The sequence below is a fragment of the Filicampus tigris genome, chromosome 8, assembly GCF_054856515.1.
Source record: "Filicampus tigris isolate MCC_2025a chromosome 8, RoL_Ftig_1.0, whole genome shotgun sequence".
NCBI lineage: Eukaryota > Metazoa > Chordata > Actinopteri > Syngnathiformes > Syngnathidae > Filicampus > Filicampus tigris.
The window spans coordinates 4574163-4599063 of record NC_141224.1 but is presented as its reverse complement, the minus strand read 5'-3'; the positions used below and the strand labels follow the sequence as shown (position 1 = coordinate 4599063).

General features: G+C 41.2%; 1 protein-coding gene across 3 annotated transcripts in view; it reads left to right on the top strand.

Moving 5' to 3' along the window:
• Positions 1–24901, top strand: part of LOC147143121 (mannosyl-oligosaccharide 1,2-alpha-mannosidase IA) — a 124549-nt gene that overhangs the window by 82470 nt on the left and 17178 nt on the right. For all 3 annotated transcript variants that reach the window (XM_086037399.1, XM_086037400.1, XM_086037401.1), the window contains 2 exons: positions 7639–7754; positions 9662–9742. In XM_086037399.1, the coding sequence (XP_085893525.1) occupies positions 7639–7754; positions 9662–9742 (197 nt within the window). The remainder of the gene's footprint in view (positions 1–7638; positions 7755–9661; positions 9743–24901) is intronic.

Genomic DNA, 24901 nt, shown 5'->3' with positions numbered 1-24901 from the left:
CTGATGTTGACAAGGGTGAGGGTCAAATGGACTCGAACCCACTTGATGTTGTTCCACTGACGGCCTGAAATCCCATGTTTGCGTAATCTGATCACTGATCAGTCTGCAGTGACGTAGTCCAGCGGGGGGGGTGAGTCGTAATGGAGGTGACGTCATGACAACCTGAGACATGTCGTTGTAATCGCTGTTTGGCAGCTTTTAATCGCCAACATTTCCTGCCAAGCCCTTAAGCTGGTGGCGGTTTTAGCCGACTATAAATACACTCAACTTTATTTACAGTTGCTTCAGTGCACCCGGTCACATCCGGTCACCTGCCCCACAGTCACATCTGTAAATCTTTCTATTCGTGGGTTTTTAGACTACAATCTTGGATCAAGTCGTTTTTTTGTCAAGGGTCATTCATGCCAACCCAAAACGTTCACTAATCCAGAATGAAGTCGAATCCGAAATGAGTCAAATCGGGTCCTCAAACAGTCTGTTCAAACATGTTCTGCGTACTTTGTATATTGATGGACGCGAAACGGCAACATTGAATTCCAAAAGTCAGTTTGACGTAACACTAAGACGTTTGGCAAATTTACATCATGATTAAACCTGGCGCTGACGCGTATACCCGACCAACCAATCACAGCACGCACAGTGCCCCGTACGTGACACTCCCCGCCTCCCTGTTTGTTTGTATAGCGGGGGGAGCTATAGCGGAAAGTCACCACGAAGGAGAGCTGGTCCCGAAAAGAAACCCCACATCCACAGTGTCGATTTGGTTCGGCTTTTCCTCGGAGGCGAAAGCGCGAACCAGTTGTTTGCAAAGTTTGCAGAGTTTCGAGTCGGACGTCAGCAAAAAGCAAACGGAGATGAGACCATTGGTAGCCGGAGGCAGCCGCTAGCTTCAAGCTAACGCAACCCACGGTAACACAGCCATTTAACAAGAGCACTCGATATGAAAAAACAAGCAAGCAGTGTAAAGAAGTAACTGAGGCAGTGACTTATTACCTTGCTGAAGACATGATTCCTATTAAAGCAGTGGAAAATGAGGGCTTTAAAAGACTCTGCAAAGTACTAGACCTGCGTTACGAGCTGTGTTTTTATGTTTACATTCACTGCACATTTTGAGAAAAATTGTCACTATTCAAATTAAAACCTGATCAGAAAGCTTAGCTGACTTAAAATGTATTTTGTTTTTCTTTTAGAGTTTCATACACATTTTAAATATGTTTTATATGTTTAACATGAGGAAAATGGTCAGAAATGTGCAAATTAGTCTGAAAAAACGATGTAAAAAAAGAATTGATAAAATCGTGATCGTGATTTTATTTTTTTTTTAAATCGTGATATATTTTTGCCAGATCGCCCGCCACTAAGTAAACCCATGAAAAAGTCTGAAGAAGCCATGCCCGAATAGACACAAGAAGTCCATTTTAAGTTCATTTCGCCTGATTCCAGAGGTCCTTCAAAAGCAGACTCGTCCTAGAGATTTTGTCCGATTGCGAACAAATTTCAGACAGGGAGATGGCGGCAAAGTTTGCTGGCGAGTTCATTTGGAGGTTACACTGCACAAGATGCCAAGATAGTCAGTTCTTACAAACCTGCTGCCGTGGCAACTTCCATGCTCATTTCATTTCATGTGTCCGTCCAGTGTCATTCACTTGTATAAATTGCGTTCATGCTAATAAAAATTCACTTTTGGTAGGATCCCCGCCCCTCAATAGAGTCACAAGAAACCATGCCTGGAAATACTTTGTACACAGTCTGCCCTTTTGATTTTTTTGCCTTCTAGTGACTTCTTCAAAGGGCGATTGCTACCAAATGTTAGGTAATTGTACTAGTCAGATGGGTGATGCAAAATTGAGGGAAAAAAAAGTCTTTGAGGCTCCCCTTCTGACCAGTGTCATCACCCTGAAGCTTCGGAACATTTAGCTGTTAATATTCAGTGCTATGCATTTTCATTCATTCGGAATTTGTTTCCATTAGCCTGATCTGTTTCTCTTGGAATTGTCTTTTGTCTAGCCACTCTCTGCACGCCCACCGTGTACAAATGTTTGATTCCTGAAGCAAAAGACTTGTCCGCCTGACCTCTGCAGTTCCGCTGTGTGTCAATCGCTCTCCCTTTATTTCCCAGTGTTATATTTTGCCGGCATAACAATTCCAAGTCGGACGCCCGTTGCGGAAAAAAGCTAGAAGCCGGAAAGGCGGTGGCAGTATTACAGGGCGAAGCTGCATGAAATGAAATCCCTTTGTCCTGGTAGGCTTGAGGGAACTTTTGTACCTCGCTCGGCAGTCTGGGCCATACTTGAGAAGGGAGAGGTGGTTTGTTGAGGAGGGGATTGTAGGTAGGTCATGAGTGATCCCAACTGCCCACAAGGGAGGAAAGGAGGGTGACGCGGCAATCAAACGAAGAGCGGCAATGGCCCGAGTGGAATTGGGTTCATGTTATGCTGAGTGTTGCGGACAAGCGTTTCTTAGTAGGCCAACCGACATTCCTCAAGGCTATGATGCGAAATATTTTGGATCTTTAATGTAATTGGGTGTGAAAATGAAGGCAAAGAGGATCCGGGCTGTAGCTTTCCATGATCTGAGTAAATTGAACATCAAGCATCTTGCTAAAGCAATAAAGCATAGGCCTCCTCAAAATGGAGTCGGCAATATGAGTGAGTGAAACTTGATCAAATGTAAAGAATGAATGAATCCCGATGACCTGTGCTGTCCATACACTTGGTCTTTCTCACCTTGGTAGGGGCCTGCCATTGAAATGTCAGTATTATCCCAAGGCCATATATCGCACCACTTTCAAGGTTTTGCCATACTCAGAAATTCAACACATTTTACATCCTGGTGAAAATGTTACGTTTGGTAGGCATCGCAGGTGTAACGACCCCCAAATTGGCTTGATAACATGACATTTGGTAAGAATGTCTTATCACAAGTAGACCCACAGAGAAGTCCTAAGTGGCCTTGGTGTGAAACATACAGGGAGTCCCCCTTTTTGAAGTCGTTTTGCCTGTTTCCAGTCGTCCTTCATTCTGGTGATGTTTAAAATCACCATTTTAAAATTTTTCCCATATTCCAAACTCACCAGATTTTGCAGGCACATTCATGCAGGTAAAACTTTATGCTTGGAAAGTGTCTCAATGGGACAAAGCCCAGTAAAAACCCAAATCAGCTGCCGAAGACCGTTTCACATATCAACTTGAAATTCAACAGACATGTCTATCATGGACCCATGAAAGTCTTCAGAAACCATGCCCGAAAAGACATCTGATTTTGTTTTGAAATGGCCATTTTAGTGTCATTTTGGTGATTTCAAGGGCCCCTTTAAAGGTAAACTTGTCCTCGATACTTTGTCCGATTGCTAGCAAATTTGAACCACATAACAGTAGACAGATGGCCGACAGTAAATCATTGAGTTTTAGTTAGTTTGATGACTAACCATGAAGTTCACAAATATTAGCGGGCGCATTATTTACATTTGTTAGGCGTGCTCTTCAACCTCTGCATTGTCTCGAACCTGAAAAGACCAAGGAAGTCTGCCATTTTGCTTTGAAATTTTCGGCTGATTTTGGCAAAGTGTATGGGTACTCTGAAGGCTTGCTGCTGTCTTGTAAGCCTAATCAGATCTTCCGGCTTTTACCTCCTGTCAGTTTTTGCGGCTCAACAAAGCGTCAGAAGCATGCCGACCATCGCTACCCCGCCTTCTCCCACCGCCGGAGAGTGCGTTTGATCGATGCGCGGGAGGCTTATGGATAGCGGGGAGGATGCGAGCGTTCGATAACACTGTGTAATCTCATCTGAGAGGCTGTCATATCAGCCATCCTGACACACTCGCCGCACTTTCCCCGGGCGCCAAATTAGACGATTAGATTGAGGTGCGCCGAGTCTGGTACGCCAGCTCTAATCAAGTCTGGGGTGTTTTGCATTCAGTATTAGCCTTTGATTTAGTTAATGTGTGCAAGACGCTCTTCGGTGTTTGATCGCGTATCGATCTGGAATAAAAGCTGCCAGTCGGGGACCGGTTCAACGTCCGCTTACATCTACGGGACGTCGATGAGGCCGCAGGTCAAAAGTGCGGGTGGAGATACAATGTGTGATACAATGTAAAAGGCTGGACTTGATACACTTCTCTAAACAAGTCGCTGTATCTTTTGCTGCATCGTGTCGCCACTCATCTAAACGCAAAGTGGCTTGAAATCAATGACTGGGATTGGAGTAGAACTTAAGTCCATTCGGTTCGCTTAGCGTGAGCCGAGTACCAGGCGGTGTGGAAAGCCTTCTTGGAATCGTTTAAAATGATTCTTCACAACAATTGATCACCTTTTGGGGGGGGCCTTAACACACCCCAAAACAATCCCCTTTTGTGAACGTTTTGTATTTTAGGTATGACATCGAAAATGTCACTCGGTCACACCACCTGGAAAATTAGAAAAAAGTTACACCCCACCGGCAGTTTCACCAATCAACACTAAATTGAATGTACTGATAGAAGAAGTCTCAAGGACCCATGCCTGAGATCAAACAGGAAGTCAGCCATTTGGGTTTTAACCTGGGACAAGTTCCATGGCTCGAACTTGGATGAACTCTTACCAGGGGAATTCATCTAAATGAGTTTCCGACACAGATTGACAATGCTGAATTGTGAGGGTTTTTTTTTACCTACGGTCTTTAATGTGACCGTGGCATGCTGTCAAAGTTGAATGATTATTGCTAAGATTGGATAAAAAAAGATGACCAAAAAATCCCCCTCACATCAGTTTCACTGAACGAGACAACATTTGGTGAACATATCAACGGATCTAAATCCAAATTGAACAGTAACTTGGCCATTTCGGGGAAAATTCCAGTGCTCGCACTTGAACGAAGTCCGACGTGGGATTTCGTTTGGAATGAGGTGGTGTCAAATTCTGATGAAGTCATTAAGTTTTTTAAAAAGTTGACCCCAGTTTAGTTGCCCATAGTCTTCACATGAAAAATCCACAACTGAGGTATTGTCATCATCTTCAGTTTCATAGGTTGGATCCTGGTCAGGATCGTCAATGTTGTCTGTAAGAAAAGAAACAAACTGGGTTTGGGAAAAAAAAAGACTTAGTGCAATAGTGGTCCCAGTCCAAACACAAGTTAAATCATTGCAGCTGTAAACTAGAAAACCTGCTGAATGCAATAATGGACCACACCATGTACATGTATGTCTCAACTGAAACTAGACCTTGATTTACATGTCTCCATCTGAAAACGACGCCCTCTATCTATTCATTTCTCCATTTAATTTTTCAAATGACAAAAGCAGAGTTGTCAGTGGCTTGAATGTTTTCAGTCTACGGCTTAAATTTCACAAATGAAAGGAATTGGCCTCACTCTCCCAATACTTCTGAACGATATGGATGGGTTGTCATCTTGACTGATGGACACGGTGACATTTCTCATTCTCACTGGCGGCTTTCTCAGTCGATCTTCCTAATCCCGCCGCCAGCGCGATTTTTTTTTATTTTATTTGATTTTTTATATCCATCCACTGAAACGGCCACATGCGTGTCCCGAATAGCAAGCAGCTCGTTGTCGGTAACGCCACGCTGACTCATCCACGCGCTAACCCCGCTCCCATGGTGCCAGCCGGCATTAGCGCTAACAAGACGCCCATTGCCCCCGCCATTGTTAATTGGATGGCGGTAACCGCTGGCAACAGGGTGGCGTGATGAGTGTGAATCCAGGCATCTGCATCAATTAGCATCACCCGCGACACCAAAACGCTCAACTTACCTCGCCAAGGCGTCTGTTACATGATGCTCTCACTTCTCAACGGGCAGATTTCATTTGAACATTCCCAGGCATTTGATTAGGTACCCCTGCGCAATAAGGACACAAGCTGGGGCGAAGACAAAGATGATAATGCTCAATTTTGTGAGCCATTCATCAACCAATGCTTGTGATTGGACTTGTCTGAAGGGCCCGTGCGCCTTTGAATTCCCCGCACACTTTTATCACTGTTAAAGGCGACCAAGTGGGACAGCGCTTTTTCATTACCTCAGCCAAGCAACAACGCAAAACATTGCTGCTCCACATCTTTGATTTCTACACGTTGTTGTTTTATTCATTTTGATCTATTTTAATTGACTATTCTTTTTAATGTGGATGGAAACTTTATTTAAATTTTTGGGGTGTTTTAACATCTTCATTTTGTTTTATTTTTTATTTAATTTTATTTCAAATGTATATCATGTGTTTTTTATTTATTTATTTTCCTTTTATTTCATTTTTCTTTGGTTCATTATTTTAACCAAACTAAAGACTTTTTCTTTTTTTTTTTTTTATTACAGTGAATTTTGAAAAGCTATTTTCATTTTTATGGTCGTTAGCCCAAGAAACCACAATAGCAAATTCAATGTTCTGGAAATTCTTAAGATGAAACTAACGTGGTAAATATAACACCGCATTCTTAAAGAAGCGATCAGGGTGCAGTTTGATGCATGTTTATTCCAACGCTTTTAAACATAGCGGAGAGGCGACATTTCTTAGCCTGGGTCAGTCCTTGGGGCTCTCTGTCCGTTTGTGTCAGAAGGCTGCAGAAAGAAAGTCAAAGAAAAAGAAAAGAGCTATTGGCTCACATGGGCGCCCCGAGAACAAACATTGATGGATTGATGTGCGCCGTCTGTCCTGGCGCGCAATCAGTCTTCTTCACTTTAAGGTTGTTGTTGTTGTTTTTTTCTTTTTTCCCCCCTTCTTTTATATGGAATTTTCCACACGTCTTCTGTACGGGCCGCAGGGGGGCCCAAAGTGCTTCGTAAGCAAATAATCACCTGGACAACGAAAAAAGAAGCGGCGGAAGCAGCCGCTCAAGTCCCAAGGCTCTGCGTTGTAAGACTAAAATAAAGTCAGATGACTACTTCATTGATTGTGTTGCTAGTATTGTAGTGGTGCGAGATCCATGAATTGGTTGGAGATTTCTGTAGTCCTCCGTAGTACTTAAGGAAGTAAAAATGAACACTCTTCAAATTTTGCATTCAGATTTTAATGCAATAAAAGAAAAGAACAGTCATTAAATTAATGTCACAACAATAAATGTCCTTAAATGTTGTAATTAAATGTAAATAAAGACATTTAAAATTTTCATTTTTAATGAAATTCTTTTTAAAACAAATATTCAAAAGGCCACGTCTAATTCTATACAATTTTGTAAATGAAATGAAAATGTCAAAACTAAATGATTCTTAAAATGTTAAACACCAATAACTTGTTCAATGTAATTTTTAATTACTATAAGTAATCCTTTTTTAAAAATAAAAAATGTTTAAATTCTATCTTCTTCCACCCGGTTTTGTAATGAACTAAAACTAACATTTGAAAAAATATTCTTGACTCCTTACACAAGGCGGTGCTCGTGATAAAGAAATTATATTCCTACTTCATCCAAATGATAAACCACCTGCTCACACCGCTTTGTCATCATTATTGAGAGTCATCCATGTTACGTCGTCGCTTTGAGTGTTCCTCCCCATCACATGGGCTTTAGTGCATTGCCGACCTGGTATATTTTATTCATCCGTATACAAATATGAATGTCATAAATGTTTCCTCCACAGCAGCTGCGGCGCTGGCGGTCATAAATCACGGCGCGGCGACGCTTAGTCACTTTGTCTGGTGTGCTTCCAGGTGGCCTGAGAGGAGCATCCATCATCGACTCGCTGGACACGCTCTACATTATGGGACTGTTGGATGAGTACAATGATGCCAAGGAGTGGGTCAGGACCAACCTGGAGCTAACCTCGGTGAGACCATGACTTTTTTTTTCCATACGTGTTTATGGCCACTTGCGCAACATCTATGTTGCAGACAGATCAGCTTTACAAATGAAAATCTGTTCTCATTTGCTTTACCTTGATAAATGAAGGTTGAATAAATTTGGCCCAATTTTGTGTTGACAACTGAAACTGGTGTCGGAAGCTTTTTTTTTTTTTTTTTTTTTCAAACGTTCCAAAAGTGCTCGAAATGATTAATTTAGACACCGTGCTTGGTCCATGTTAGATGGCATCGACAACAAATCTTGGCAAGGAGGCTTTGCCCATCTGTCGAGGATACCTGCTTCTCATCGGGGCCCATTTGGGGTTCGTCGGGAATCTGCCCCAAAAATGGCTTCATTGAACCAAAATGGCCGACTTACTGCTCCATGTTACTTTTCCAGGTGTCCTGTCACAAGAGATGATCAGTGAAACTGGTGTCAAGGGCTGATTTTTTTTTTTTCCAATCTTTCCATGGAGCACTACAGAGTCAATATTTTTGGTGCAGGTGGTGGTTAAGACCCCGAAATGACAACAATTTCACACACTTGCAAGCTCCATGTTTATTCACACACTGTTTCCTTGTGCTGCCGCCTCGAAATGAACTCGCCAACATGAACTAAAAAAAAAAAAAGCATTTTGCCTTATATTTTGCCTTATTATTTATTTCTTCCACTGGGTACACACACCAAGCGTTCTAAGAGGATGATGTCACCACCACAGTGCTTTCTTGTCAAGAGTGTTTGTGTTCACAAAGCTTCCCGATGACCCAGATCAACACAAATGAGAGCCTTAAAAATTAAAGCGCATCGATTTCGTTTTCGTTTTTCGTCAGCAGGTTCACGGCCATAAATAAGCAGCGTAAATCTAGCCATGCCTTTTCTAGGGTTACGTTTTGTCGATAGTGTTTAACTACGGGGTCAGGGTGTCAATCTCCCGTTTAACCGCATTAGTCAATGAGACGCGACTTATTTAATCAGTAGATGTAAAAGCCCAATAAAATAAAATGAAATAGTGTCTGTGTATAAAAGATTTAATACAACTACCATGTAAAAATTATTAACATTTCGTAATGAAATAACTTTTAAAGATATAAAAAATACATTCAATGTAAACTCTTCAAATTAAGATTTCATTTCATCTTTAAATACATTAAATAAAAACATATTTTAGTGTGATGCATACAAAAGGCTAAAGAATTTGAATGATTCCAGTTCAATTAACTAAGATAAATAAGATTAAGACAAAATAAAATTAAAATAAAATAAGACATTTAAAAAATGTTTTTGTTTTTTTTAAGCCTTGAAAAAAGTTTTTGGTTTTTTTTTGTTTTTTTTGTCCATAACTACAAAAGCTAAATAATGTATGAATAGCTGAAACAAAAGAAAAATATTTTGGTTTTTATTTTATCAGCAGATATATAATTAAAATAAATTCTAACATTTTGTAAAGATTTTTTTAACTTTAAGATTTAACATTTTGAAAAGACGATTCAAATTTCAATTCAAGTTTCTTATCTGTGGAAATGAGTTGTTATTAAAAATTCAATAAAAATTCTCTCTGGTGTGTGTGTGTGTGTGTGTGTGTGTGTGTGTGTGTGTGTGGCACAGATTTTTCTCATATTTTACTCATGATGCCATCACTGCGTTGACTGATGTCAGCCGCGTATCAAACGAGCCGCCGGGGTTCCATTTTTGTCGTTTCTCCGCTGATTTAACGGCAATGCAAATCTAACACTATTGCTTTCTAAATATACACATTCGACAAAAGAAAGCCTACAAGTTAGTTTGATTGATGACATTTTTAATGATCATATGTGTTAATGCTTTAATGTCATCGCCATGCTGACAAGCCTGACAAGTGACGTTCCCTCGCTCTCTTTCTCTCTCTCGCCGCAGAATGGCGAAGCGTCGCTCTTTGAGGTGAACATCCGTTACGTCGGCGGGCTGCTGTCGGCGTACTATCTGACGGGAGAGGAGGTAAGATGAATACATGTCTAGTGGTGTTATCCCACCGCACTCCCGCCCGTCGAGATGCTTTTTTTTTCTTTTTTTTTTTTTTTCCCGGTCCAAAGTTTGACGGATGGAAACACTTCCTGGGAAGTGTGTGACAGTATAGTACGAGTCTGAGTGTGTGTGGTTGCGTAAAAAGATGGACTTTGCTTTTTTTACACGGCTAGTTTTTCACACGCCTATATGTCAGCTAAATTGGATTTACTGACATCTGTCTTGTGTTGCATCACGTTTGAGCTGGCAATGGAAAAAGAATGCAATGAGGTTCCCCAGGCTGACAATGTTAGCATAAACATGTCTGTTACGGTAAATAAAGTATACCGAATACGATGTACAGCTCCAGCACAGAAAAATGTATGAAATGTATGGGAGTGGGGTTCCCCACGCTGGCAGGGTTAGCGCTAGATGTCGAAATTATTTAGACAATAACAAAGTACTACTACAAAATACTATATACTGTATAGCGTAACACCAGAGTCAAATGGAAAATAAATGGGGTGAGGTTCCACAGGCTGGAAAAGCTAATATACATACTGTACGAATATGAAATTCCATATACAACTTAACTACAATGACTAATGGAAAATGAAAGGAGTGAGGCTGGTAAATTTAGCATGAATACTTCTACATATAATAACAACAAAGTACTAGTATGGAAAACTGAAGTGCATTAGTGCAATATACAGTATATGTAACTACAAAACATGGACAAATACAGAAAATTAATGGAGTGAGGTTCCCCAGGTTGGCAAATTTGGCATAAATGTGTCTACATTATATTGACAATGACAAAGAACTAAAACAAACTACTGAAAAATCATGTATAGATTTACAACATGGTGAAAAATGAGTGGTGTGACGTCCCCCAGGCTGGCAGCTTTAGCATTCGTACATTTACATTGCGTTGACAATAAGGTACTGATACAAAGCACATAAAACTCCCAAGATGGACGATTAAAAATGAATTTGGCGAGTTTCACCTGGATGGTTAATATCGCATGAAAAGCTGTATATTATATTGACAATAACAATATACTGAATTGCAATATGTAGCTGCAATACATGAACAAATATGGAAAACGAATACGGTGAGATTCCTCAGGTTGGAAAATTAAACATAAATGCTTCTACCCTCTATTGACAATAACAAAGAATTAATACAAACTACTGGAAAAATCATATATAGATTTACAATATGCTGAAACATGCAATGAATGGAGTGCAGTTCCCCATTTTGGCAGCTTTAGCATAAATACTTTTACCATTAGACTGACGATTCATTACTACTTCTAATTCCAAACACCGCATAAGCTCCAAGACAGATGAGTAAAAAATGAATGGAGTGAGGTTCCCCAGGCTGGCAATATTAGCATACTTACGTCTACATTATGCCGATAAAAAACAATGTAGTAATACGAAACGCTGAAATACCATTTGTAGCGTTGCACCACGGGTAAGTCGGAAAAGTCGGAGTGAGGTTACCAAGACAAACCTTCATTATCCGTGAAGAGTGGCTGGAGGTCAGCGAGGCTCCGTAATGAGCGTCTCCCCGCAGCAAAGACCCCCAACCCCCTCCACTCTCGCTGCTCCTACCCCCACACCGTAGGTGGACTATTTTTAACAGCGACCACATGCTATGGCTGCGCGCGGGAAAGCGCCCACGGAAAGTCTCCGACGGCTTTAATGGAAATTGATTTGAAATGTGAACACACGCGCGATATAGAGGCATGCGTTGGATGTAACCTATTTTCTTTCGATGCTCTTCTAGTGCATTCACGCGGCTATACATTATGGAGTGACGGTGACGAATGAAGAGCAGTACTATACTGAAATAACATACTTAGCTACAGCGTGGACATTTGGGCAAGGAAAGTGGTGAGGTGCTCCAGGCTAGCGAAGTTAGCATAAATACTGTACATTTTGACATGAACTAAATCGACTTTATTTGACAAAGTGTAATACAAAAATCGTGCAAAAATCATACAGATGCGCTCATGTTTCGCAACGAGTATCTGTAGACTGGGCTAACCTTGTTATGTGAGCATTAGCAATGGAGTGAGGTTCCCCAGGCTTGCAAAGTTATTAGCCTGTCTTCATTCCTACTGAGTCAATTCTGCTTTCATGTGTTGACATATTTTACTTTCGACTAATGTTCATTCATGTGCCAGTTGTTGACATTTAATTTTAGCCCCGAGCCACGGGCTATTTCTCTTGTCAAACGAGCCATCTATTGTTCATTTATGAATACCGTACAATTAAGTACGTCTTTCCTTGTTGACACAGCAACCACATCCCAGTGCAGCTGGTTATCTTGCCATTACCGCGTCATCTTTGCAAACTTACATCAAATCAGAACGTGAGCTATGACTGATGACATACATTGGTGCCTTGTTATAGGAGTGACCTGACTTGATGTGTTTTGCGTCACGAGCATGATCACGGAATGAATTGAACTTGTTTCTCAAGGCCCCGCTTGTACGTGTATGTTGAAAAACTTCGATTTACCATTTCGTACCATCATTTTTTACTAATTCCCTTCCGCAGACTGTTCACCTGCTTCAGTGGCATTTTAAACAAGGCGATATTTACATTGTGAAGACTCATGGCTGTTGACGCGTGTCAGCAGTCAGTCATGCAGGCGTGCGCGCGAGCTCCATGTTTTATTCATACAAAGCAGCTTCTTGTTTTTCTTGTCGACGGTCTGTCCACTGACGTAAAGCCAATCTAGAGTAGTTACAGTAGCTTGTTGTAAAAAAAAAGAAAAAAAGAGGCATTTATTTCTTTAAACTGAGTTTTGAAATGATAATGAGTATTGATGGTTTATAAATACAACAAAAGGGGCTCTAATGTTGAAGTTCAAATGCTAAGGCAAAACGTTAAAGATATTGTGCCCTTAATTTGAAATGAAAGTTGATCAAATGCTAACATGCTGACAGTTGGTTTGCTAACACACACTGGAGCAATATAGCATACTGGTCCAGTCTTTATCCGCCGCGAATAGCGCATTTGACTATACTTCAAATGAGAATTGATCAAATGCTAACATAACAAGAAAGCCGTTCCTAGGAATACATTTTTGTGGATCTCACAGCAAATGACTTTTGTGGTTGCTGCTCCTGTGCTTTTAATTGACGCAGGTAAGCCTAACAAAGACTTAAGTGCGACAGGACCAAAGTGGAAGAAAAAGGCTGTGCTGCCAAGAGGCTGCCATCATTAAGAGCTCTCTAATGAGTACCCACAGTTGATTTGTTTGTCCCCCCCCCCCCCCCCCCCCACTCTAAGGCATCACACCTTTCATCCGTCTCACTGCAGGATTCCAATTGCAGCAGACTCATTTGGGCAGTGGCCAGAGTGCACCCACAGAATGGATTGAATTCACTAGGAGAGTAAAGAACACTAGAAACTTAGATTTTCACCATTGTTATTATTATCATTATTACTATTATTATCATATGAAGCTTGGATCAACTGTTAGTGTGTTTTCATTTAGATTAATTCTCATTTCAAACTACTGAGTCATGACGTAAAATCCTTTTTGAGCTGCCTAAGTGTGTTCTGTATTCAAGTTGCTATTTTGCGATGTTAACATACCAACTGTTATCGTGTTCAAATTCAAATGATATCAAATTTGATCAATTTTCATTTTATGTGATACACTGCACAGGGCACGATGTAAAATCCTCTTCGCTTTTTATACTCAGGTTGGTCTCTTACAGAAATATTCTGTAATCGTACCAGCTATGAACATATTAGTATTCATTTTATTTCTCGCATCATACATTACCCGACTCCAGGGCAAAATGGAAATGTATTACCATCTGCCTTGGTGATGAATGTGTTGCTGTCTTACACTGTACTGTAGTGTAACAAGTGTTAGCATGTTAGCATTGTACATACTAGAGCGTAGGCTGTAGCACTCACTGAAATCAGCAAATCTGCTGTGTCGTCGTTAAATAATTGCAAAGGTGTTTTGGAGCCGCAGTCAGACAAACACCTGTGGCGGCACCTGCACATCATTTCCATAATGTTACTGCATATCTGATGGAGAAGAAGCGAGCGGTCCGCCACATTAGCCACGTAATGAATATCAATTTGTTGTGAACGGCGAGTGGAGGTCAAGACGCAAAGAACACAAACAATGCGATTACACGGACGGATATTACTGCAAAATAAACATGACAACACAAACTCTCAAAAACACGCTCCAAGAAACACATATCAAAGTGGATTTAAAAAAAAAAATCATGTTATTGTCACATAGTGGTTATTTTATAGGTGCTGCCGTAATTTTATAAAATAGTTAATCAATTATAGTTAAATTAGTCATTACTAATGCAGTACAAAACATGAATTATTTCATTGTTCATGACTTAGATGTTCATAAGATTGATCCATGACATCACACATGATTGAAAGCTGTTATAGAATGAAATAACACCAAAATAAAGTAAGCCTAATGGAGACAATCAGTATAGAAAATGGAAAAAAAAAAAAAAAGATCCAAACTTTAATGAGCTGGTCATCTGTTCATTGTTTTCTGTCCGGCTTCAAATTCAACGCTTTCATATCTTGAAACCTTGTTGTTATATCACACACACACACGCACGCAACCACCCCCCCCCCCCAGCCCCCCCCCACACACACACACAACAATATAAAAAGAAGTTGGCCTTGGCAGCACATAATGGATATAATGTCTGCTGAGCCGCTTTTCGTCTGGTCCAATTCTTACTCGCTCAGACGCTCATTAGCCATTTTCAAGCCTCTCGCTCTCTCTAGATGCATGTTTGTCTTACTTTGTCTTTCACCCTCTCCCTCTGTGCCTCCTCTCGCTTTTCCATCCCACTCCATCTGTCTGTCTGTCTATCTGTCTAGCCAGCTAGCTATCCAGATATCAAGATGTATCTATTGAGGGCCTTTGATCCATTCTCGATTCAAATAGTCTATGAGTACAGAGAGATGATCCTTATCTGTGTGCCTTAGCGCTTCCTGTACTTAAATTGCTGTCTTGCTAGCTGTAAGCATAGCAACTTTATAGCCTGCTAGCATTGAGCCATTCTCGTTTCAAATAGTATCCTACTACAGTGCGTGGCATGATGTACTTGTATAGTCGTTTGTTTTGTTTTTACTAAGCATTTATTTACTCAGGTCGCTATCTTGGTAGCATGTTAGCATTAATTCTAGGGTACGGAAACTAGAGGTCATGATGTAAAATCCTGAATGCTCTGGCTCAGCACTTCTCTATTCAAGCTACTATCTTGATATAATCTTAGCATGTTAGCATTTAATCAATTCTCATTTGAAATAGTACTTGACAATAGGGCATCATGTGAAATCTTTGTCAGGCTGGCTCTGAAATTTCATTGTACTCGTGCTGCTCTTTTGCTTTGAAATAACATAATGAAAAAGCTGAGTCAAATTAAATTGATCTTTGATGCTAGTTGCAACAAGGTCTACTCAGATTAGCTAATACCAGAATGCCGTCATAACATCAAGGTAGCGACATAATTCTATTCGGCATGAGTCTGTTTTAACAAGCTAGCGCGGCCATTAATTAAACGTGTAAATAGCAGGTTAGCGCACTCGAGCTGATCAATTGATATAAATAATGAATGAACCCCGTTCAATTATTCAACATGCTAGCTCGTGTCAAAGTCCTTGTGGAACGGCAAAGATAGATACAATACACTTGCGTTAAAACAAACATTAGCTCAGTTCCCGAGTGGCCGAGGCTGCACTGATTGATTGACGCGCAGCGTCATATTCGGCATAGAGCAATTAGCTAATGGGCTTCGGTGGGAACACCAGCCTCCCCGTTGGAGGTGACAATCAGAAAGGATGAATGGGTGTCAGGGGAAAGGAGGTGTTGTCCTCGGCGCGACTGTTGGCCAACAAATAGCCTCTCGTCTCAATGCTAATATAGCATTACGACTGCCGACTATGTCCCTGAAGCCGGGCTGTCCTTCAGGATGTCACTCAGAGATAAACATATCTTCCTTGATAATTCTTCGTACACTGTGCAGTCTAAAATTGCAACATCCATTGCTAAGACACAGCTAAGATAATGTTAGCATCGATATTTGTTTTTGTCAGGCAGAATCTGTGGAAGGCAATCATTGGTGCACCCAGGCATGTAGAGTAAGTGCAGCATTCAGTGGTTAGCCACGTGGGTGTGTGTGTGTGGGTGTATTTTTTTAATCTTTACACTTACTTTTGTCTTTAAAATTTCTTCAAAATTAGCACTTTTGTTGGCGAAGCTCTCTAAGCGAGGCCCGGGGTCTCTCGCGGCCCATTAAAAAAAAAAAAAAGCCTTCATAGAGGAAACACTCGAGAGCCTTTTTTTCATGCAAAGCGTACATCTTTTGAATATTAATTAATGTATTGTAATTGTTTTAAATCAGCTCAAATGAAGGTCGTCGTTTCATCAAGCTATCCGCTGGGATTAGAGATGAGATTATATACAGATGGTTATTAATTTGCCGGCTCATTGATTTTTACGAGTGGTATTTTGCAGGCGTGTTTACATTTAGTAGGGCATACAGGCACCCAAATTTGTCTTATTTGCACCGTTGAGAATGCGTTAAAAATTCAGCTAGTTTTACATCGCAACATGGCATTTGGTAAACATTTCTATCATGAGAAGACCCACAAAAAAGTCTCAAGATGCCATTCCCCAAAAGGCACAGGAAGTTTGCCATTTTGGTCTTCAACTGTCATTTTAGCCTTATTTCCAGGGGTCTTCCAGAACAACGTTGTCCAAGAGATTTGATCAGGTGACTAAAAAATATGAACTAATCATACAAAAAAAATTGTCTATGTCTGCCCTGCGATCGGCTGGCAACCAATTCAGGGTCTACCCCTACTGAGATATCGTCCAATTGCTAGCCAACTTGAAATAACCATACAATGTAGTTGGTTTGCAAATTACGAAATTGTAACGTTTCCTTCATTGCGTGTGGACAGAGCATGGCGGCAAAGTTTGATGACTTGCCATAGAGCAACTTTAAAGCCGTTTGTCTTCCAGTCTTAACAGAGAGTTTGGAGCAGTGTGCACGCTTGCCAACGCACAAAATAAAATATCCGTGCGCCGCCACGCTGTGCTTTGTAATTGCCTCCAAAGTTGCGCTGCGCAAATGTTCTTTTTCCAAGCAATTTTCAGCTTCACAGCGGCAGGTTTCTCCCCAACACACCAGTCGCGATGGCAGCAAACTGGAAAGTCGCGCTCTGATTTTCCTCCCGTAGAACATGGGAATCGAGATGCTCTGTGCAGGTATTTAATAGGGCGTCAAATAGCCTGTCAAACGCATGCTGTAAGCCTCCTTTTTCAACAGAGGCTTTACTGCTTTATTCCTACGCTTGCTGTTCCAATGTTCCCACAATCTGAAAACTTTTAACCATGAACTGTTTAACGTCACACATGCAGTTTGATTTGGGGTGAAAACAAAAAGCCTTGATGTGTAAATTGGCTGCTCCGTTCTCACTGTTAATTGGCTGATAATTTTACACTCAAGATTTTTTTGTAGTGATTGATTTGGGACCAAAAGCTGCGTTTTCATTTCTCACGCTAAACATCGATTAGGTAGCGGACACATACCTTGTCATTTTGTCGCATTTCAAAAAATTGGCAGCTACGCTACTTGTTGCTGCAATAAAGTTCTTTATCGTTTTGAATAATGTCATTTGATCTTATCTAAGGGACAAAGGGGGGGTAAATGGATTAAAGTCAGAAAATGTCATTTTCTAAGGTTTAATCACGTAGCCCCACGGTCCGATTCTAACATGTGACGGCTGCCCGCTGCGCTGAAAAAAATATTTGACACATGGTCTCTTCATCGGATGCTATTTTATCGTGTTATTTCCAGCCAAAAGTGTTTCTCTTCACCTACTTTGAATTGGCGAATTTCTGTGTGCTTAAAGTTACTTAGGCAGTGTGAAGTATGGTCGATGGCGTTTTGCTTGCTGAATTCAAGCTGTTTACCAGTCAAGCCAGATTTGAAAGGCTCTCCTTTCATACCTGTGGAGAAAAAGCTGTTTCTGTGCCAGTGTAAAGGTGAATATGATCTTGACAAAGAGGATTTTGTGTTAACACTCCCTGGGAGTGAAGCCGTCATTTTTTTTTTTTTTTTTTTTTTTGGACATGGCCAGAAATAGGATTACTCTGCATTCTGACATTTTGAGGTGAACGAGGGGGGAAGTGTGATATGTGGGTTAATATGCGCACAAGCTTAAAGCGCACACTCCTTGGCCCTGTTCCAAACTGAGTGTTGCGTGTATTAAGTTGGGTATTAACTCAGCTGAACTGGTCTTTTCTTTCCCCCCTTCTGAAAAAGGTTCATATTTGCAGGAGGGCGCTTTATCAGCGAGTACAGCCTCAGCTTAGGTGCGCCTTGACACTGAATTCCTTCTTTATGACAGTAGGGAACCACAAGGCGCGTCAGGCATTGATTTTAAGCATCTAGTAAAGTGATGGAGATATTTTGAAACCGTGTGCATGAAATACTAATCAACTATTTGAAATCCTCAACGTGCCCGCAAATTCACCAGTTTTTGCAAAAGTTTGTCTTGAGTAGAACGCCCTGGAAAGCTGGGAAAAAAAATTGCTCCAGGCATCAAATTCTACGTCCGTCCATCCATCCATTATCCAAACCGCTTATGGATAACCATAAAATTGGGTTGACACTTTTATCATAATAGGACATATAAAAAAGTCTCAATCACAAATACTCGAAATTTAACAGGAAGTCGGCCATTTTGGCCCAAATGAGTCAATCAAAGATGGGCGATGCTAAATTGGGAAGATTTTTTTTTTTTTAAATGTAAGCAAAGGCCGGTGTCAAATTTTGAAGATCATTTAGAGAATTCTGTGGAAGTTGGGGGAAAAAATTGCAGTGAGACCTGTTTCACCAATCACCAGGATATTTGGTTGACATGTCCGAAAAAAGTCTCAAGAATCTATGCCAGAACTTGAAGAGGAAGTCAGCTACTTTTCTTCAAAGTAGCCATTTTGGGAAAGTGTCACTTTGACAAACTCTGAAGGAATTTTCCCAAAATAGAAGCCGGTATCGGCTATGCTAATATATAGAGCTTTTTTTTTTTTTTGTCTGAGTATATCGTCAAAATTTGGAGATCATTTTGCGTAATCTTGGAAAGTTAGGGGAAAAAGTAGCAATAGCATAACAGGACGCATGAGACACTCTCTAGGAACCAAGCCCCAAATTGAATCGGGAGTCATCCATTTTGGTTTTAATTGACTCTTTGGGGTAAATTCCACCAGGGAACTTACTCAATGTGAGCTTCAATCGCAAGCAGTTATCCTAACAGATTAGTGCCGACTTGTGAATTTCATTTTCTTACGCCACCTAGTGTGGGCGTCAAAGTTTGACGATCATTTCGAGGATTCACCGTGAAAAAAGCGTGAGCGGGTGCCTGATGATGGCTGCGTTCGGCTTTTAATTATTCATGTATCGTATTTACGGCGCACAAGAGGAAGTGTTTGCGTGGTTTTCTTCACTCAGCGGAACACTTGTGACCATAAACTTGAATGGAATTGTCCACCGTGTTTGTCGGAGAACGGGGAAAAGAAGGCAATCGTCGGTAACGCTCTCTCTTCCTTCGAGTCCTTCCATTTCTCTGTGGAACCATTCAGGAGAGTCACTTCCTGTGATACCGGGAACAAAGGGTGTTTACTATCTTCTCGTCGGAAATAAAAAATGTGACTGCGATGAGGTCATCAACCTGTAATTGCATCCCAGGAGCTGTGATGTTCCGCCTGGCATCCTGCTCCAGAACGCCTCGATTCTCCAATGGCCAATTCCGACAACGTTCCCGGCTTCCCCTGCAGTTTATTTTACCGTCGATTCCTCCCCCATCCCGCAAAGTGTTCATTCAGGCCAATTCCACGGAGCGCGGCATTCCATTACAGCCCAGGATTGAACACACGGTGACCTCTCATCCGGTCAGTGTTCCCTTTTTGGGTCTTGAAAGTTTTGTATTCTGTTCTAGCTGTTGCTGCACAATCACTGCTCGCTCACCCCAGTGCCACCTAATCAGAGCCGGATGCTAATTTCCCGCCTTAACGAACCCGTCTCACTTTGATTTCAGCTCCGTGATGGCACTGATCACATTAACCCGTCTCGGAGCTGGTTGTTGGGAGGGAAGAAGAAGAATAGAAAAAGAAAAAAAAAAAAAACCCAAGGCTTGATTTTCTGTTTTTCCTGTCAGATAATCATGAGGGGAAAATGCCCTCTTTTGCTTCAAAGTGAATGTGCGGTTGCCGGATGCAGGCCGGCCAAGGCGAGTGACTGGCAAGCGCACTGGCAAATTAGGACTGGAAATGACTTTGTTGTGCTGCCAAAGTGCGTTTCAGCGCCGTCAATCAGCAACTTAACACAGAGGAACACAACTGAAGCACTTCATGATGGATTTTATGGCTTGATTAACAATGATTTGTCTCTTCCAAAGCTATAATAATGCAAGGAAGCAGCGTGTGGGTTGGACCTGATGTAATTCTACCAACAGCCTGGCAGAATGACACATCGAATTAGGTGTTAGTCGAAAGGTTGCAATGACATCACAACAACACTGGAAAAAAAACAAACACTTAAAAACCAAGGGAAAAACTACAGGAATGAATAATACACTACTTCATTTAAGCAAAAATATCTGTCTATCGAACAGGAAAATTTGACTTGGCAAGAAGGTCATTGAGACTTTTTCATGTATAATAGACCTGTCCACCTGGTGTCAAACTGGTGTCGCACGCTAATAATTATTTTTCCTTCATGAAAATTAAAAAAAAAATCGTAAAACTTTGGATGCCATGCTCCACCCCTCATTAAGGTTCCATTAGTAAAAAAAAAAAAAAATCGTTTGATTTAGCATAGTAGAGGCCATTATAAAATGTGACAAAACCATGTTTGCCAGCTAGTGGTGAATGGTGATATTACAACTTAAATCTACAGTCAATGCATGTTCAATTAGTCACCCGTGAATTTGTGTATTCCCCCTCCCCCCCTTTTTTTTTCCCAGTATGTTTTAATATTTTTTCTTCCAGTCTTTACAAGATTGTTTTCCCCCCATTTACATCCTGTATTTGATGGAAAATAATATTAAATGTTTATCCGTGTTTTGGGGGTATGTAAAAAAATGTAAATAAATATCCACCTCCCAGAAAGAAAAAAAAAAAAAAATACATTTGGGGGAAAATTACTCAAGAGGCCACTCAGTGTGGCCGCGGGCCACATACAGGCTGTATAATTATCCTGAGACACTTTAGGCATCCTTGTTATGATAATCACCCATCCATCCATTATCCGAGCTGCTTACCCTCACGTGCCCACCCGATTTTTGCGTCGAGCATCAAAAACAGTTGCGGGGTGCAAAACACTCCTTTCTTAAGTGACTTTGTCCTGCTAGGTGTCACCACAGTGGACATTGACTTTAACACAAGACGACCCCACTCTGCTTTTCCCAACCACACTGGAGGTGCGGGGTTGACTGTTACTCAGTGTGACACAACCTGAGGAACGCCCCCACAAAGTCGTCCAAGGACGTCTGAAAACATTAGCTGATGTCACTCTGGATACTAACAACAAGGTGACTTTCACGACGCATGTACTTTTAAGTCACACTTGTTCCCTTAAATAGGAACGTTTATAGCCCAGGAGTGTCTGTTAAGTTCACCTTTCGTTTACATTTTTTTCGTCGTCTTTGCACGTGCTAGCTCAGGATAAAAACATTGCTGCACATAATGAGATAAAAAAAAACAAAAGACCTCATTAATGAATATATATTTTTCACATTGTTTTGGGGGGGTTATTTTGTTCTATGTATCTTATAAGGAGGCACTAATTGTTTAGTATATTGTAAATTGAAATAAAACGTTTCATTTTTCAAATACAAACAAATGAATTGGACATACTAAACAAGCTATTTGATGGATAAAAGATTTTTTCATCTGGTTTATCATTTATTAAACCTTTATCTTTATACATCTTTTTTTTTTTCCTTTTGTGCCATACAGTTTTTAAAATAAAAATTGACTTTGAAGATACCCGCTTTGTGTTGGAATTGCAATGTAACAGTTCCTTTTTATTGTTTTTTTCTGTTCAATTTGCGGAGGTTTTTATTTTGATTGCAAAAAAAAAAAAAACTTTATATTCACTATGATGTTTCTGTTGCTCAGTGCTCAGTAATTTGCATGTTTGATTAATTTTATGATATTTTTCTCTTGATAACAAAAAAATGCCCCTTTTGTTTTTTCTTTTCTCTCAGAATTAGATATTGATGCTCTCTGTTAGACAATATCCCATTTGTTTACTTTGGTGTTTCATGTTGTCACTTGAGCAAACGTCAGATTTAGGCATTAAATCCAAATTTGTCTTTAAGATCCGCAGTGTCAATCTAACCTTTTGGATTCTCACCATGTGCTTCAAACATATAATTTATTCTACCTGACTGACAAATGTGATAAATGGGTTCAAGATCAGAGACGACATCAATGTCAGTCCTGTTTGTCTTTCTGGACAGTTTGTCTGCGTTGAGCCTTTCTGCGACTAAAACCCCCCCCTGCCCCCCCCCCACCTAAAACTCTCTCACCGCTGTGAAAACAGATGGAGAGACACATCAAAAGTGTTGGAAGTGACGCCTCAGACCGCTTAAATCTTCCATCTCCGTGGAATTGGATGCACATGCCTGAGCCCCATTTCATTTCCTCCTGTTAGCCGCGAACGAATGTCGACATCCTAAAATAAACCCGTAGCGAGATGCCGAAGTTGTGATGTTACGCAGCACAACTCGGTAAGAGAGTTTTAACGGGAATCAACCAGTTTGCCCTTTGGTCACTGGCTGCATATTTTTTTTGAACCAGTCAATTGGAAAATATTGATATCCATAATCATACCCGATCCAGCAGGCTACAGTACACTAGCATAGAACCAATTGCGCTCTTAGGGTATAGAAATCTTGACCAAATAATCCTCTTTCACGCAGGGAAAAGAAGATGGGATGCTATGATGTGTTTGGTTAGGTTGTAGTATTGTATAGTCAGGTTTAGGAATAGTTAGGATAGTTAGTTTTGTGGTGAAGTTGAGTGTAAAATGTGGGGATCGGCATCAAATTAAGATTAGGGTTAGTGACAGAGTTAGTTAGTTAGAGGGCTAGTCTTAACCTATGAACACCCCTTGTACAACTTCTGATTAGGGTTAAGGTTTTAGAGGGGTTCGGGTTGAAGGATTAGTGTAATGCTTAGCAGGCTAGGTATGGGTTAGACTTAGAAGGGTTAGCTTTAGCAGTTAGGGATTGGGGTAATTCGAATCAAGTTAATTTTGATAACCCCTAATCACAAGGGAGTCTTTACAAGAACGCAATTGACAGAGCTCGACAACAGGATTAGTTTGTCACAAGCCCTTCATTCACAGAGCACAATGACAGGATTAGAGTTAGGACCAGAGGTTAGGATTATAAAGGTTTATGGTTGGGTACACTATACGGTTCAGAGATAGGGTTCATTTTACAGGTAGAGTTGAATTGAGTTGTCCGGGATGTGGTCACTGCTTAAGTATATGGCTCGGAGTTGGAAGTGCCTCCCTTCCCCCGTCCTTCGAGGATTCTTTGGGAATATCAGACGCCATTACTCACTATCTAGTAGAAATATTCCGCCTCGTCGTCCTCAGCCTCCGAGACATTGGGGCGTTTTCAGATAAGATGCACATTTTAGTGCTCCTCTTTGTGTAGAAAAGTGGCAAAATGATTCATGGTCAACGATGTCGCCTCTGATGCCAACGGCTCTATATTTCTACTGGTACTGATGTCATTGGTCTTTGTACAATGCCGCATTCTTGGTTCTTTTTTTCTTCAACATACCGATGTAATGTTCCGGTATGAGAGTTCTGGGGGGGGGGGGGGGGACACCCTGGACACCCTACATAGCTTGGTCTATTTGCAAGGAATGACCTCAGGCTAGTGGCCTCGGGTTAAACTAATCTTAGGTGACAAGGCAGATGGCCTGAAAGCCTGACTGTGTTCAGGCATGTTGCTCATGCTTGACGTGGACAAAAAAAAAAAAAAAAGTCTTCATTCGTGGTGGAAGATTTGAAAGACTCCAAATTTCCGATTTTCCAAGTTATGGAGCTTTTGGACGAAGCCAACCTATGATGGCCGACTCGACGATGGCAACTCTCACTCCCTGGCCTGAAGCACTATCCCCGGGCACAAACTCCGGGGTCAGACTTTATATTTACCTACCTGCAGTTTTTGGCTGGAAGGGGGGCAAAATTGAAAATTTGGGAAGAACCCCCCACACCACGGCACTCGGAGGTCACACTGATCGTTTTCATACTTTTACATTGAAGTTAGTTTGTTGTAGGTTGGGATGAAAAAGGGATTCCACGTGTTAGAATAACAGCCCCCTTAATTTATCCAATCCCAAAGACATATTTTGTCTTTTAAGTGTCCAGACATTCAATGCCCAGGTACTTAGTTATATTGTTTTCGATTTTTTTCAAATGCTAGAGTAAAGGAGGGCCTAAAAATGGCCGGCGCTGAATGAATTCATGTGGGCAACACCTCTTGTCTCGTGGCATTTAAATGTCATTTAATCCACTTGTCCATTGCCCATAAAATGAACGACCTCCTTTCTCACAAGCTCCGCTGGATTTATTCGCTTCTCACATGGCCACCGCCTCAACCCGGCACTTGGAAGCCAAAGCTGCTCTCGCATTTTGTTTTCGCACCTTCAAATCGATGAGGCACATCCAAGCCGCCGTGAACAACGATCCTCTTTGCAGCCCAGCTCAACGCGCGGGGGTGTGTGCGCGGGCGTGTGCGTGTATGCGACGGGGGAATGTCACCCCGACCTCCCCCGCTGAGAAAATGAGTGGAATCACGAGATGTTCAACCCCGGCCCGTGACGGACGGGGTGTGTTAGCGCAGCTTCCCATTTGGGATCCATGGCAACAGTGTGCAACTGGAGGTCAGGGACCAATCGGATGAGAGAATGACATTGTCACATTGGCTGATACGGGACCGTTACTCACACCTCTGGTGGTGGATGGAAGCCAACACCATATGCTCCTTGTCCTTTGAGGCACTTCGCCCACTGAAAACTGAAAGTCTGCTTTACGTTTT